The sequence below is a fragment of the Xenopus laevis genome, chromosome 8L (assembly GCF_017654675.1).
Source record: "Xenopus laevis strain J_2021 chromosome 8L, Xenopus_laevis_v10.1, whole genome shotgun sequence".
Lineage (NCBI taxonomy): Eukaryota > Metazoa > Chordata > Amphibia > Anura > Pipidae > Xenopus > Xenopus laevis.
Genome location: NC_054385.1, coordinates 123,154,256 through 123,168,150, shown reverse-complemented (window position 1 = coordinate 123,168,150; position 13,895 = coordinate 123,154,256). Strand labels below are relative to the sequence as shown.

Here is a 13,895-nt window from a genome sequence, read left to right as displayed (position 1 = left end):
TTTCCCCCCATAAAGTCTTTTTGAGGAATATATAATGATGTATTTGTGTGTTCCTCAACCTAACATGCAACACGCGGATGCTGTGAGTCACTGACCCATTTCCCCTGCTCTGACTGGCTGATTCCAGCTTTATAACAATATTATTTTTAAATAATTCATAACTCAAAAACTGTTTAAATGTTAACTTGTTATTTAGAAGGCAGTAGGGTTTCTCCAATTGGAGGAGAGATGTCCCTTGCTTTGGATTAAGAGTCTAGTGTAAGACATAGATTTGTTTTGGCTGTGCTATGCTTCCCCCCTGTGCTTTCCAGCTTGAATGTTCTGAATGATGGACTAGCTGTCTATCTCTTGTCTATCTCCTGCCCTTCCTATATGCAATGTTGCAAAAAACAAGGGCCATAACTAAGGTAGGAAGAAGAAGAACGTGCTTTGGGCGCAATAGAAGTGGAAGTGATCTACGGGGAGAAGGGACAGACTGAAGAGGAGAGGTGCCAACCAAGCAGACAAATGGGTGTGGAGGTGGGTGTGAATGGAAGGGGCGTCAGTGGATTGGGCCAATTAATACCAAACACACAGCGCTACATACTGAGTGGGTATGACTCTTGCCTCCGTTTTATTACGACCCATTCTTGTAACTAGACTTGATTACTCCAAACAAGTGCCCCACCGCATATGAATTAGACCACCAGAGTTTGCTGTTTTATTGGAGTCTATGCCCTAGTAAATAGGGTCATTTACTAGGGGAGAACCATCAATAAATGTATTTGTGCCCTAACCCTACCATATTCAGTTGATTTCTGCAGGACCTGCTCAACTGCAGAATGTGATATTTCGTCACACGGGTGATCTAGGGACCAATCGGACGACCCCATCAGCAACGTATAGGAATGAATACACTGTAGATATGCACACAAGACAGATGGTAGAATAAGCTTTATTGTTATTGAGGGCACCAAGCAATGTTCCGTTGGCATCACTGCTGTGTTGGCAGGGAAAAGGAATGTCATGGAGTATCAATGTCATAGGAACACACAGTATATACAGTCTATACCTATTACTGAACACTAGGGGGTGCTGATTGACCAAGCCAGGAACTATGTTGGTTTAACCAACCAGTTGGAGCTGACTTTAGGCAGATGTGTGGTGTCAGCGGAGAGCGGGGGCTTACTGTGAGCACTCTGGTTCCCATGTGGGCCAACGGGGACCTTATTTTTTTCATGAAAATCCAGGAAGACATTTTCTTGTTCCAGGGATCTTAGTTCTACCTCTGGGTCAGGTTTCACAGCAGAGGTCACCTGGCAGATATCTAGTTGCCCTTTAATTTCTGCTGGTGGAGGTAGGAACGTCAGGCTTTCTTTGGGCTGCCCCAGCCAATGGCCAGAGAATGAACCTCCGGGAAGTCGTTGACCAAGACTCTGGATTCTCTCCTCCAATGATAAGAACGGCTGGCCATGGTGCAACAGGCGACCTGAGCACATTGACCAATCAGAAGTACCTTGAAGAGCCATTGGAGATGAAGAGCAGAAAGATCGACCAGTGGGAGTGGAGAAGCCTGAGGAACGCAGCTCCGCTGGGGTAGGAGGGGCGTAGAGGGTTCCATCATTCAGGCCAAAATGGCAGTAGGGGCCCAAAAAACATGTGGCAGGACTGCAGCCTATGGGAGCCAGAGAATTAACAGGGTGATTAACATTGTGACATTCAACTTCTAAAGTGTAAGCTCTGTGGGGCAGGGACCTCCTCCCTTACCTGATTAACATTGTGACATTCAACTTCTAAAGTGTAAGCTCTGTGGGGCAGGGACCTCCTCCCTTACCTGATTAACATTGTGACATTCAACTTCTAAAGTGTAAGCTCTGTGGGGCAGAGACCTCATCCCTTCCCTGTCTGTGGCCCTTTAACTATGTAACTAATGTATATATTTATTATTTTCTGTTACATTGTCTGATCCCATGTCTGTACTATTAACATTCAGTACAAGTGTGCGAGAGCTGCCATAGCGTTTCCCTTAGACAGAACTTACGGCCGATACTTGGTGACTTTTTCTCTAGACACCTGTCGTACTCCATCGGGCTCGGGATCACTCTGCGGCGGGTGAGCTGGTTGGCCAGGAGCTTGTGGGCCAGGAGGGTGTTCTGTAGGACCTGAAATGGACAGACTGATGTAGAAAAGCTTCTGTGGCTGGTACAGTACATAATTGTGTGTTGCTTTATAAAGCCAATATCATGAACTCTGTGCAATATGTTTTACTGCTTGGCCACTAGAGGCCAATATTTTGCATGTTCTTAAAGGACCAGTAATGTAAAAAAAAAAATTAAAAAATGTGTATGTATAGAATGAAAAAAAAACACCAAGACATATGAAACTTTAGAATCGCAAAGTCTTTATTAAAAAATAACTTACTCTCCGGGGAGGAGAAATCGAGCGCCGCACAATGGATCATCATCCTGTTGGCTTTTCTGAAGAGGAGCGCAATCGGAGTTATTTTTTTAATAAAGACTTTGTGATTTTAAAGTTACAAATGTCGGTGTTTTTTTGTTTTTTTTTCGTTCTATACAAACAAATTTTTTTAACATTTTTTTGGACTTTACTGGTCCTGTAATGGGAAAAACTATTTTTTTCAAAACGCATCAGTTAATAGTGCTGCTCCAGCAGAATTCTGCACTGAAATCCATTTCTCAAAAGAGCAAACAGATTTTTTTATATTTAATTTTGAAATCTGACATGGGGCTAGACATATTGTCAGTTTCCCAGCTGCCCCCAGTCATGTGCCTTGTGCTCTGATAAACTTCAGTCACTCTTTACTGCTGTACTGTAAGTTGGAGTGATATCAACCCCTCCCTTCCCCCCCCCCCCTCCCCAGCAGACAAACAAAGAACAATGGGAAGGTAACCAGATAGCAGCTCCCTAACACAAGATAACAGCTGCCTGGTAGATCTAAGAACAGCACTCAATAGTAAAATCCAGGTCCTACTGCGCACATTCAGTTACATTGAGTAGGAGAAACAACAGCCTGTCAGAAAGCAGTTCCATTCTCAAAAGTCTATTAATTTCTATTAAATTCTATAAGATCTACATTGCTAAAGAATAAAATGACATTACCTCTCTCTGCACACCAGGGGGCACTACAGGCGAGCGACAGACATTGCTCCCCATGAGGACAGGCTGGGGAGGGCAACGCACATCCCATACAGGGTAGTTGACAAAGATTAACTTGCTGAAGTTGAATTTATAGGTGAATCTCTTCCCTTTGGTCTTGTGTAGGATGCGCTTGTTGTAGTAGTACCTGCCGGGGCCACACAGTTAGGAGACAGGGTATGAGCCGGTGTACAAGCACAACAACCAGTATCATCAGCCCAAGCACAAGGGACAAGGACCATCAGTCCTATATGTAACTATTTTAGCAGGAGCCTCAGTTATTAACCCATCAGTCACCATGCCAACAGGTAGAAGTGGAAAAAATGCCCCACGAGTGCATTGACATCCCCCTGATCCCCCCAGACACCCCCTTTATACCATATCTCAGCCATGATCTGTTCTGCCCCTGCCCTGGGTGCAAAGTTACCCCACGGAGCAACATTGTTGATGAGCAGGAGGAGGGTTTTTTAGCGGATTCAGATAGAACGGCACAGACACAACAATACAATGGGGAGCAGGAACCTGACACATTTCACTGCTCATTGTCCAAAGTTTGTGTTTGTTTTGGGTTGTTTTATAAAGGAAATGGCAAAAAATCCTTAAAATGGGAAAGTAACACTCATTTTTGTACTTGTTTAGAAACAGCCCCTATGAAATATATTTCCCTGCTGAACTGGCAAACTTAGGGGCTGTTCCTGCTGAATTGTGCTTAGTACAAGGGAATACCTATGCTGCCATAGTTTTATGGGATCTCTCTGTACAGACTATGAGCAAACTTAGGGACTGTTCCTGCTGAATTGTGCTTAGTCAGGGGAATACCTATGCTAAATTTAGGGTTAGTTCTTGCTCAAACTGGAGCAGAGATGTCAACTCCTACTGGTGGGGAGAGTGTATGGTTGGGATGTACGTAGGTCTGGCATGTGTATAACTGGGTGGTGTATCAGTATGATGGTGACGTTGATGTAGAATTACATCTTTGTCTCAGACTGCCCACAGCTTAGTGATATCTCCACATAATACTACAATGCTGTTAGTTGGCCTTATGTAAAGGCATTATTATAACACAACAGGAGAACTATGGGAGATAATAAAGAAGGCTGTTAAAACGCCAGCCTTAGAAACAATGGCAGGACTGAAATAAAAGGCAGTAATACATCCATAGAATGGTATCACAGGCTGTGAGTTTGAGTGATGATTTCATGTGGCATGACACATTCAGACCCAACTAGATGGAAAAGGAACAGGAGAAAACTAACCATCATTTTTTGGATAAACACAGTGGGAAATGAAAGAACACATAGGGACGTGTGCAATAATAACAACACTAGGGGGTCACATAATATTGGTTTCATTTACCATTTGCCTTTATGTAATAAATATAAAAATAAAAAGCATTGGCCCCTCACCTTAGCGCTCGGCTCAGTTTGTCGTAGTTCATCTGAGGTTTGCATTTGCGCCGGCCCCACAGCCTGGCCACTTCATCCGGGTCCTTGATCACAAACTCTCCATATTCCCCTTGCTGCCAGGCAATAACATGCCGAAACTCCTCCTTCTGCAGCAGCTCCAAGATAAAATGCCATAGTTGTATCTGTCGGGAGCCGGGACTTGACTCCGCCTTGTAAGCCCAGTCTGGGAAAGCCAGTCCTGTAAAACACAGAATTCTGCTCAGCTGGGGGTCACAGGCAATTGGGGGCACCTGTTATTCTAACCCCGTCTGGCAGGGGAGTAACAGAAGGGGGAGCAGGTCTGCTAAGGACCATTGGAGGAGTTGATACTAAATCAGACACCCCAAGGGATTAGAGGACCCTAAAAAATGTTTCTTGATGGTGGACCCAACTACCCCCTGCTGACTAGTCACATACTCCCCCAGCACTGTTTATGATATATATGAACAGACACAGTTATGCACTGATGTGTTTAAACTCCATTTAGATTGTAATAAAACAGCCTCTTCCACCTTCAATATTAATCAGTTCTGCACCTCTACTGCCCCTCTATTACTTACCTGGCAGCCAATAGGAACTTGGGGCACATCCGCAATGCATTCTACTACCTGAAATTAAAGAACAGAGCCTTTAGGAGCAGCTACAGATATATAGAAAACATTGGGGTAACAGTCACCCTGCTATAGTTTCAGGGGTACCCAGGGTACAAATAAACACTCACCCCAGATCTCCCCCTAACTGACCTTCAGACTGGGCCCCGTTAGCTCATAACAAGGTTACAGATATAGAGAAACATTGGGGTAACAGTCACCCTGCTGTAGTTCCAGGGGTACCCAGGGCACAAATAAGCACTCACCCCAAATCTCCCCCTAACTGACCTTCAGACTGGGCCTCCTTAGCTCATAACAAGGTTACAGATATATAGAAACATTGGGGTAACAATCACCCTGCTATAGTTCCAGAGGTACCCAGGGTACAAATAAACATTCACCCCAAATCTCATCCTAACTGACCTTCAGGCTTGGCCCCCTTAGCTCATAACAAGGTTACAGATATATAGAAACATTGGGGTAACAGTCACCCAGCTATAGTTCCAGGGGTATCCAGGGTACAAATAAACACTCACCCCAAATCTCCCCCTAACTGGCCTTCAGGCTGGGCCCCGTTAGCTCATAACAAGGTTACAGATATATAGAAATATTGGGGTAACAGTCACCCTGCTATAGTTCCAGGGGTATCCAGGGTACAAATAAACACTCACCCCAAATCTCCCCCTAACTGGCCTTCAGGCTGGGCCCCGTTAGCTCATAACAAGGTTACAGATATATAGAAATATTGGGGTAACAGTCACCCTGCTAGTTCCAGGATACAAATACACACTCAACCCAAGTCTCCCCCTAACTGGCCTTCAGGCTGGGCCCCCTTAGCTCATAACAAGGTTACAGATATATAGAAACATTGGGGTAACAGTCACCCAGCTATAGTTCCAGGGGTATCCAGGGTACAAATAAACACTCACCCCAAATCTCCCCCTAACTGGCCTTCAGGCTGGGCCCCGTTAGCTCATAACAAGGTTACAGATATATAGAAATATTGGGGTAACAGTCACCCTGCTATAGTTCCAGGGGTATCCAGGGTACAAATACACACTCAACCCAAGTCTCCCCCTAACTGGCCTTCAGGCTGGGCCCCCTTAGCTCATAACAAGGTTACAGATATATAGAAACATTGGGGTAACAGTCACCCAGCTATAGTTCCAGGGGTATCCAGGGTACAAATAAACACTCACCCCAAATCTCCCCCTAACTGGCCTTCAGGCTGGGCCCCGTTAGCTCATAACAAGGTTACAGATATATAGAAATATTGGGGTAACAGTCACCCTGCTATAGTTCCAGGGGTATCCAGGGTACAAATAAACACTCACCCCAAATCTCCCCCTAACTGGCCTTCAGGCTGGGCCCCCTTAGCTCATAACAAGGTTACAGATATATAGAAACATTGGGGTAACAGTCACCCTGCTATAGTTCCAGGGGTACCCAGGAATCTAATCCGAATCTGGATCCAGTAATTCTTGATAAAAGGGAAAGTTGATTGTCTGCTTTGTGCCTTATGAAGGTGCCATACACTGCCCGACCCTTCCGGATATCAGGCCAATTCCAGTCTGTGGGCCAATTGGCCAGATACAAATTGATTTCATTATTACTGCCTTCAAAGTCACTCTATTTCATTGTGTTCCTGATAACCGATCTTTCTGTTATTTGGATCTCCGTGCCTTAAGTCAACTAGAAAATCATATAAACATGAAATAACCCCAATAGGCTGGTTTTGCTTCCAATAAGGATTAATTATATCTTAGTTGGGATCAAGTACAGGCTACTGTTTTATTATTACACAGAAAAAGGAAAAAAAAATCAATTATTTGGATAAAATGTAGTCTATGGGAGATGGCCTTTCCTGTAATTCAGAGCTTTTTGGATAATGGGTCTCTGAATAATGAATCCCATACCTGTAGTAATTTGGCATTTCCCATAAATGGAAGGGGTGGGGCCAGATTTACCTTTGAGTTTAAATGAAGAATAAGTTCACTGACGTCAGGGTTGGGCAAGGGTAGGGCAGAGGGGTGAATGTCCTGGGCACATTTGCTCAACAAAGGGGGGAAAGCAGCTACAAATTATTTTATATGGAATTCCAATAATTCTTCTATATCGGAGCCTATACTGGGGGATGTACAACAGCTAGGTACCCCTGATTTATCTACCCCCAACCCCCTCACCTTTCTATAGCACCAAAGGCCCCCTTATTGGTTAATGGCCCATAAATGAAGAAAGTGGCCAAACCAAGGGCATGTGCTACAGAGAGTAAGACAAGACAATGGATCAGGACGGATACAAGTAGGACTCACCCAACTCCACGCCAGGTTCCCGGGCAGTAAATAGCAAGTGAGGGTCTTGTATCTCATATATAGGGGAAGGGAGGAGGGGCCCCCCAAGCTTTATCTTCTTATCTCTCCCCCCAAATAAGTAGAAAGTGACACCGAGGCTTAGACACAGATTTATTTGCCACCGTTGGCTCTGAAAGGATTTGGGATTTTCCTGTGGGATTGTGAGCAGCAAAGACAATATATCATTAGCGTGAGGCCATTTAACTAAACAGCGCGCACATCTCCCAATTCATTAGTGAGGCTTATTGCAATGGAGCCAACGCTTGAGCCTTAAGCACCCGCCAAACCCACATCCCACGGATAAACTCACCAACACTCCTACATCCATTTCCTCATGTCCTGCTCCTCCACTGACTGGATACAAACACATAACACATATACATATATATATATATATATACAGTACATATAGTTACATAGTGTACAGGTTAAAGGAACAGGCCCATCAGACTATAATCTTATAACAAAGCACCCGTCCCTTCCTTAAAGAGATACTGACACCAGAAAATGAATCTTTTATTTTTTTTAAATCTACCATAAAATTGACTTTGCATGCTTCTTATAATTTTGCCATAAAGTATTTACCCAATGCTTTTACATTACCTGTCTGACTCCCTGTGATCCCCTATGAGGGGGCGGCCATATTTGTGCAGCATTAGAAACTCTAACTGACAGGCTGAGATGGGACAGTCAGGTTGGGGAACTTCAACTAACAATTACTTACAAAAACAAAACCTCTCAGCAAAAAAAAGTTGAATTGAAGAAGCTGCTCGGATGAGTAGTGAAACGTCTTCATTGATTACTCAGCAAGTCCAGTTGTTTTTAGATTGACCTATACTAGATAAATCTGTAAGTAGTTCATGGGGTGATTTATAGCAGTGAATCAAGTGTAAGCAAAGCAATAAACCCTGGGAATGTTATTTATGTAGAACTGTGTCCTGCACATAAGCTGTTACACAAACCCCATAAATACCCCAATAACTGCACTTGCGTTTAATTAATAAATAAATAAATGTTTATATTGTATAATGGAATTCTCAGCCATCGAGGAGCAGTTGTCAGCGAGTAAATGGAATGAATGAAGGAGTTATTTAGAATCCAATAGTCATTAGAGGATGTTTAGAGGCAGAGATCAATGGGGACCTGGGATTTGTCATTATACGTGTATATTCAGGGATTGTCGGATCAGAACAATTATAGTAAGAAAGGGTCACTTTCCTACCCAGGTGCTGGACATGTATATGGGGAGGGGGCCTTGATGCCATGTTCCCAGAAAGGCCTCAAGAGCCGCAGTCTGATACAGTTTCTGATCTTGGACCATTGTCGTCTGAATGGTAGTTAGAAGCCATAAAGCACAACTAAAATGTTGCACTCTGGTACACAGGAAGCAGATCTCACATAAGCACTAAATCAATGTTTTTCCCAAAACTGGTGGTGTAAGTAGCAACGAGCAGACCCCAAGGACAGTCTACAGCCAGGGGTGCAACTACAGAGGAAGCAGACCCTGCGGCTGCAGGGGGCCCAGGAGGTACAGGGGGCCTCATGAGGCTCTCATTGATGAGCAATTTGAACATATATTGGTAAAACAGGACAAACACTGGATATGTTGGGGGCCCTAAAATCAATTTGCTGTGGGGCCCAGCAACATCTAGTTACGCCACTGTCTACAGCCAGAGAGGACCTGGTCAGGGCCGGATTTACATAGCGGGCGCCCCTAGGCCCACTGCCGTTTGTCCCCCTGTCCCTACCCTTTATTCATGCAAATTTTCATGGAGATTGTATCACCTGCGCATCCCCAGTGTTTTTGAACCAATGTGGGTGTGGTTGGGCAGCATGCCGCCCCCCTAAAATCCTGCCACCCTAGGCCCGGGCCTAGGTGGCCTTCCCACAAATCTGGGCCTGGACCCGGTTCAGACTCATGACCCCCCCCCCCCCATAATGGGTCATGGTGGGGTTTGGTCATACATCACTGCCCAAAACTAAAACTATTCTAGTTTTTTAAAAATGACTTTTTGAGAACAAAGACAAACTTTATATTAATTTCTTCATAAATAGATCTACACTTTCTATTTTTCGTCCACAATATTTATATTATATTTTTTTTTAATTATTAGAAATTCTATTCTACCTTTTTTAAATCCTTCAGCTAAAACGTGCGACCCGGTTGTCAAGGGTGAGGGGGGTCACTGATCCCGGCAAAAAAACAAAAATAAACAAACAGACTGAGAGTTTAGCTTTATGCCTATTGGTTGGTTTAAGACCTTTTCCTATTAATCATCAGCCTTCCAGTCTGCTGGAGCGGAGCTGCCACTAATATTAGGGGTCCATTGGTCCATGTGGGTGAAAACTATTGATCAGAGCAGGATGAGCTGCCAGGGGTTTCTATGGAGCCTGTATGAACCCCAATACTTGCACGAGCCCTAGTACATTAAGGGAGCTATTTACTAAAATCCGAATTTATCTTATATTTTATTTTAAAAAAAAAGAATGACAAATTCCTCAATGGAATCAGATCGCGGGAAAACTCGATAAAATCGAGTGAAAACCCTAATCGTTCAAATTTTTTACGTTTTTGTTCGAGTTTTGAGCTAAACTCAACGAAGACCCCAATAACTTCAATTTGGCATAGGTGCCTCTCCCATTGACTTATGCAGGACCTCGACATTTCTAAGATGTTGAAATTTCAGATTTGGGTTTTTTGCTGCATCGGGGTATAATAAATCTTGAAAAAGTTTTTTTTTCCTATAAATTTTTTTTTTTTACATGACAAGCTTTTATGCACAAAAACAAAACTTTAAGTACATCATAAATAGATCTACACTTTCTATTGTTGGTCTACAATATTTATTTTGTATGGTTTTTTTTTGATTATTAGAAATTCTGTTCTACCTTTTTAAATCCTTCATCTAAAAAATGTTGTCGGGGGCACTGATCCCGGCAAAAAACAAAAAATACTCTGGCACTTGCACGAGCCCTAGTACATTAAGGGAGTTATTTACTCAGAATTTCTCTCTTATTTTATTTAAAAAAAACCACGACCAAAGTCCCATGCTCGATCAGATCGTGGGAAAACTCAATAAAATCGAAAATGTTGAATTTTTGAGCTAAACTAAACAAGAACCCCGATAACTTCAATTTGGATAGGGGCCTCTCCCACTGGGGCAAATTCACTAACCTCCGGAAATTCACCAGCAACGTCATCGCCACACTTCGCCAGGCGAAAATTCGCCAGGACAACGCTAATTCACTAAAATGAGAAGTTGCGTCCAAGGCACCGAACGATGGGGACGTTTCACTAGAGTTGGCTAATTTGCATACGGCGGGAAGTTAAATTTCAATGTTGCAGCAAATACATTACATTACACAAGACCAGGGAACCTTAATAAAATAAAATAAAGTTGTTATATTGCCCTACACATGAGCCCACTGTATAGTTTATGTTCCATATGTTAGGAAATGTAGGGGGGAAGCAAGATACCCTAAAAAAAATTATGATCTTTTGCAGCCTATCACCATGAAAAACTGAAAAGTCGCCAGCATTTTTTGGGACTGGCGCAATAGGTAACGTTCAGTAAAATCCACATCTTAGTGAATTTGCGTAGTTACGTCCATTCGCCAGAGCAAAAAATTTGCCTGGTGTTAGAGTGCCTGGCGTTAGAGCGCTACAGTCTCCTTCACTAGCGAATTTACGACAGTGCCCATTAGTAAATTGGCGAAGTCCCGAAATGACGTCATGCTGGCGAATTGCCAGCGTTAGTCACTTTGCCCTTTAGTAAATTTGCCCCATTGACTTATGCAGGACCTTGACAGGTCTAAGATGTTGGATTTTCAGAATCTGGCTTTTTGCAGCATAAATCTCAAAAAATTGTTTTTTTCCTCTACAAATGTTAAAACACAAATTTTTCTATTTTTCTATTTGGATTTATAACGCCCTAAATGTGTTCCATTCATATACACCATGCTGTAAAAAACAGGACATGCTATATGTTTATATATATTGTACATTTTGTGCCCTACCCATAGTCCTGCTGGACCTGCTCTTCTATAGGCTGCAGGGGCAATAAGAGAGAAAGCTTTTTATTGATATGATGCAGGAAGGGGAGGGGAGGGTCATAGAAAAGAATGAAGAGATGAGAAGCCATTGAACAAATACTAGAGAACAGTAAGAGACATGGAGATGCCAATTGGGGAGTGTTACTTAAAGGGGAACCTCATCTAAACATGAAGTTTTAGTATGTTGTAGGCAGTAATAAGCTATGCTTTGTGATCCTTGCTGATAGGGCCAGCATACGCCATTATTTAGTAGTTTTTGTGTTCACAGATCATGATCAGATTTCATGTCCCGAGCTTTTCCAGCAAAAAACTGTCTCCAATTGGACAAACACAGGGGAAACAAGCCTTCCAATCAGCAATAACGCTGCACTGTGAGTACTAATTCTAATAGCAGGTATTAATAGTAGCATAAGTGCAGGCTGACTCTGTATTCCAATAAGGAAACAGTAATGTTTCCCCTGTTCATGGTGTTTATTACTTCCCCATGCACTGGTGTGACCCATATATGCAGAATATGTGGCTGGGAAAGGGCCGTGATGTGAGCTTGGCCGTATCTTTTGATGAGCTATTAGACTGGGAAGATTAGGAAGGGGATTCCGAAACTGGGAAAGGCAGGGGAGGGGGGTCACGGAGCAGTGGGAAGAGAGAGCGCTCTCAAGCTCATTAGGCCAAACAAACAGAGCGCTCTCTGTCCAACGTAATTCCCTGGCTCTCCTTCTCCTCATCCCATTAAATCCCAGCCAATAAGCTCATTAATTCCCTCTTGGGGACGAGACACTCATGGGCAGCCATTGGACCTTCCCCGGCTAATATAACTCAAGCCTCAGGTCAAAGCCCTTGTTTGTTTTAAAGCTGTTTAATGCTCTTAGGCCAAGAAGATTATGGGACATTGGAGCAGCCATAGGGCATGTTCATTCAGTTGTGCCGTGTCTGGGGGAAGATCAAAATAAAAGGCATATTTAACTCCCGGCTAACTCCCAGCAATGAGGCCATATGGGCTTCCTATTATAGGGTTATAATTATCTCTGTGTATTAGGCTTTTGTAATTCCGCAACAACAAGTCCGGCTAATATGCAGCGAGTGCTCAGTGGTACTAACCCTTCCCTCCAACGCAAATTCTAATAATTGAATATTATTTATGAAGCAGCTGCCACGTTTATTGCACCCCCACATTCTGACCAGCAACCTAAGGAGCACCAGCAGTGTCAAAGAGCTTACAGTCTATATGGCCACAGAACATATGCAATCAGATTCAATATTATAGTGACCCACACTGATACCACAAAAAAAATCCACGGCAGCCAGGTAAAAAGAACGTTACTGGAGTAGTTTGCACAAGGTCTAGTAACCCATAGCAACCAATCAGCAGGTAGCATTTATTGGTCACTTGTTTTATAGCAAACGTGACATTAAAATGTATATACATATTTATTTTAAGGAGTTGTTCACCTTTAAATTAACGTTTGTATGAGACAATGTGCAATTGGTTATCATTTATTATTTGGGGGTTTTGAGGTATTTAGCTTTTGATTCAGCAGCTCTCGAGTTTTACAATCTCAGCAATCTGGTCGTTAATTTAATAAAGAGAATTTAATAGAATTAAAAACACACATGAATTCGACCTTTAATAAATGTGCCTCTACAAGAAGTGCCCCATGAAAGATAGGTGGGAGACATATAAGGCTCACTTATAATATTCACCATCAAATAAAAAATAATACTTTTTAAAAGGAAACTCCAGTTTCCAAACCAAAATCTGATAAAGAGGCCCACATAACACCTAATATACCCATCACAGTTACCTGTTTCTTCAAAATGTTACTTTGTATATTGCAAAGTTGCTTGAAATTATGTTTACTTCTCAAAAAGCTTAAAGGACCTGTAACATTAAAAAAAAAAATTAAAAAAATTTGTTAGTATACATTGAAAAAAAAAAGACCAAGACAAACTTTAAAATAGCTAAGTCTTCATTAAGAGATAACTTACCAAAACTCCGCTTGGGCCCCGAAAAGGCAAGATCCATCATCTGACTCTCGATTTCTCCTCCCTGCCTTCCTTATAGGAGATAGCCAGGGAGGAGAAATCAAGTGCCGCACGATGGATCAACACCCTGTCGCCTTTTCTTTAAGAGGAGCAGAAGCAGAGTTTTGGTACGTTATTTTTTTAATAAAGGCTTTGTGATTTTAAAGTTTAATTTGTCTTTGTGGGTTTTTTTCAGTGTATACTAACAATTTTTTTTTTTTTTAAATGTGATGTTACTGGTCCTTTAAGTTATGTTCTCAAATAGTATTCAGGAATAGTTGGTGTTCCTATTCCTGAAA

General features: G+C 42.5%; 1 protein-coding gene across 1 annotated transcript; it reads right to left on the bottom strand.

Moving 5' to 3' along the window:
• Positions 1–770: 770 nt before the first annotated feature.
• Positions 771–5,269, bottom strand: LOC108699585 (ETS translocation variant 3-like protein). Its single transcript, XM_018231668.2, has 5 exons — positions 5,141–5,269; positions 4,542–4,779; positions 3,100–3,283; positions 2,021–2,141; positions 771–1,654 (listed from the first exon to the last, which is right to left on the bottom strand). The coding sequence occupies exons 1-5, from the start codon at positions 5,178–5,180 to the stop codon at positions 1,095–1,097; spliced, it is 1,143 nt and encodes a 380-aa protein (XP_018087157.2). The 5' UTR covers positions 5,181–5,269; the 3' UTR covers positions 771–1,094.
• Between the last annotated feature and the right edge of the window lie 8,626 nt (positions 5,270–13,895).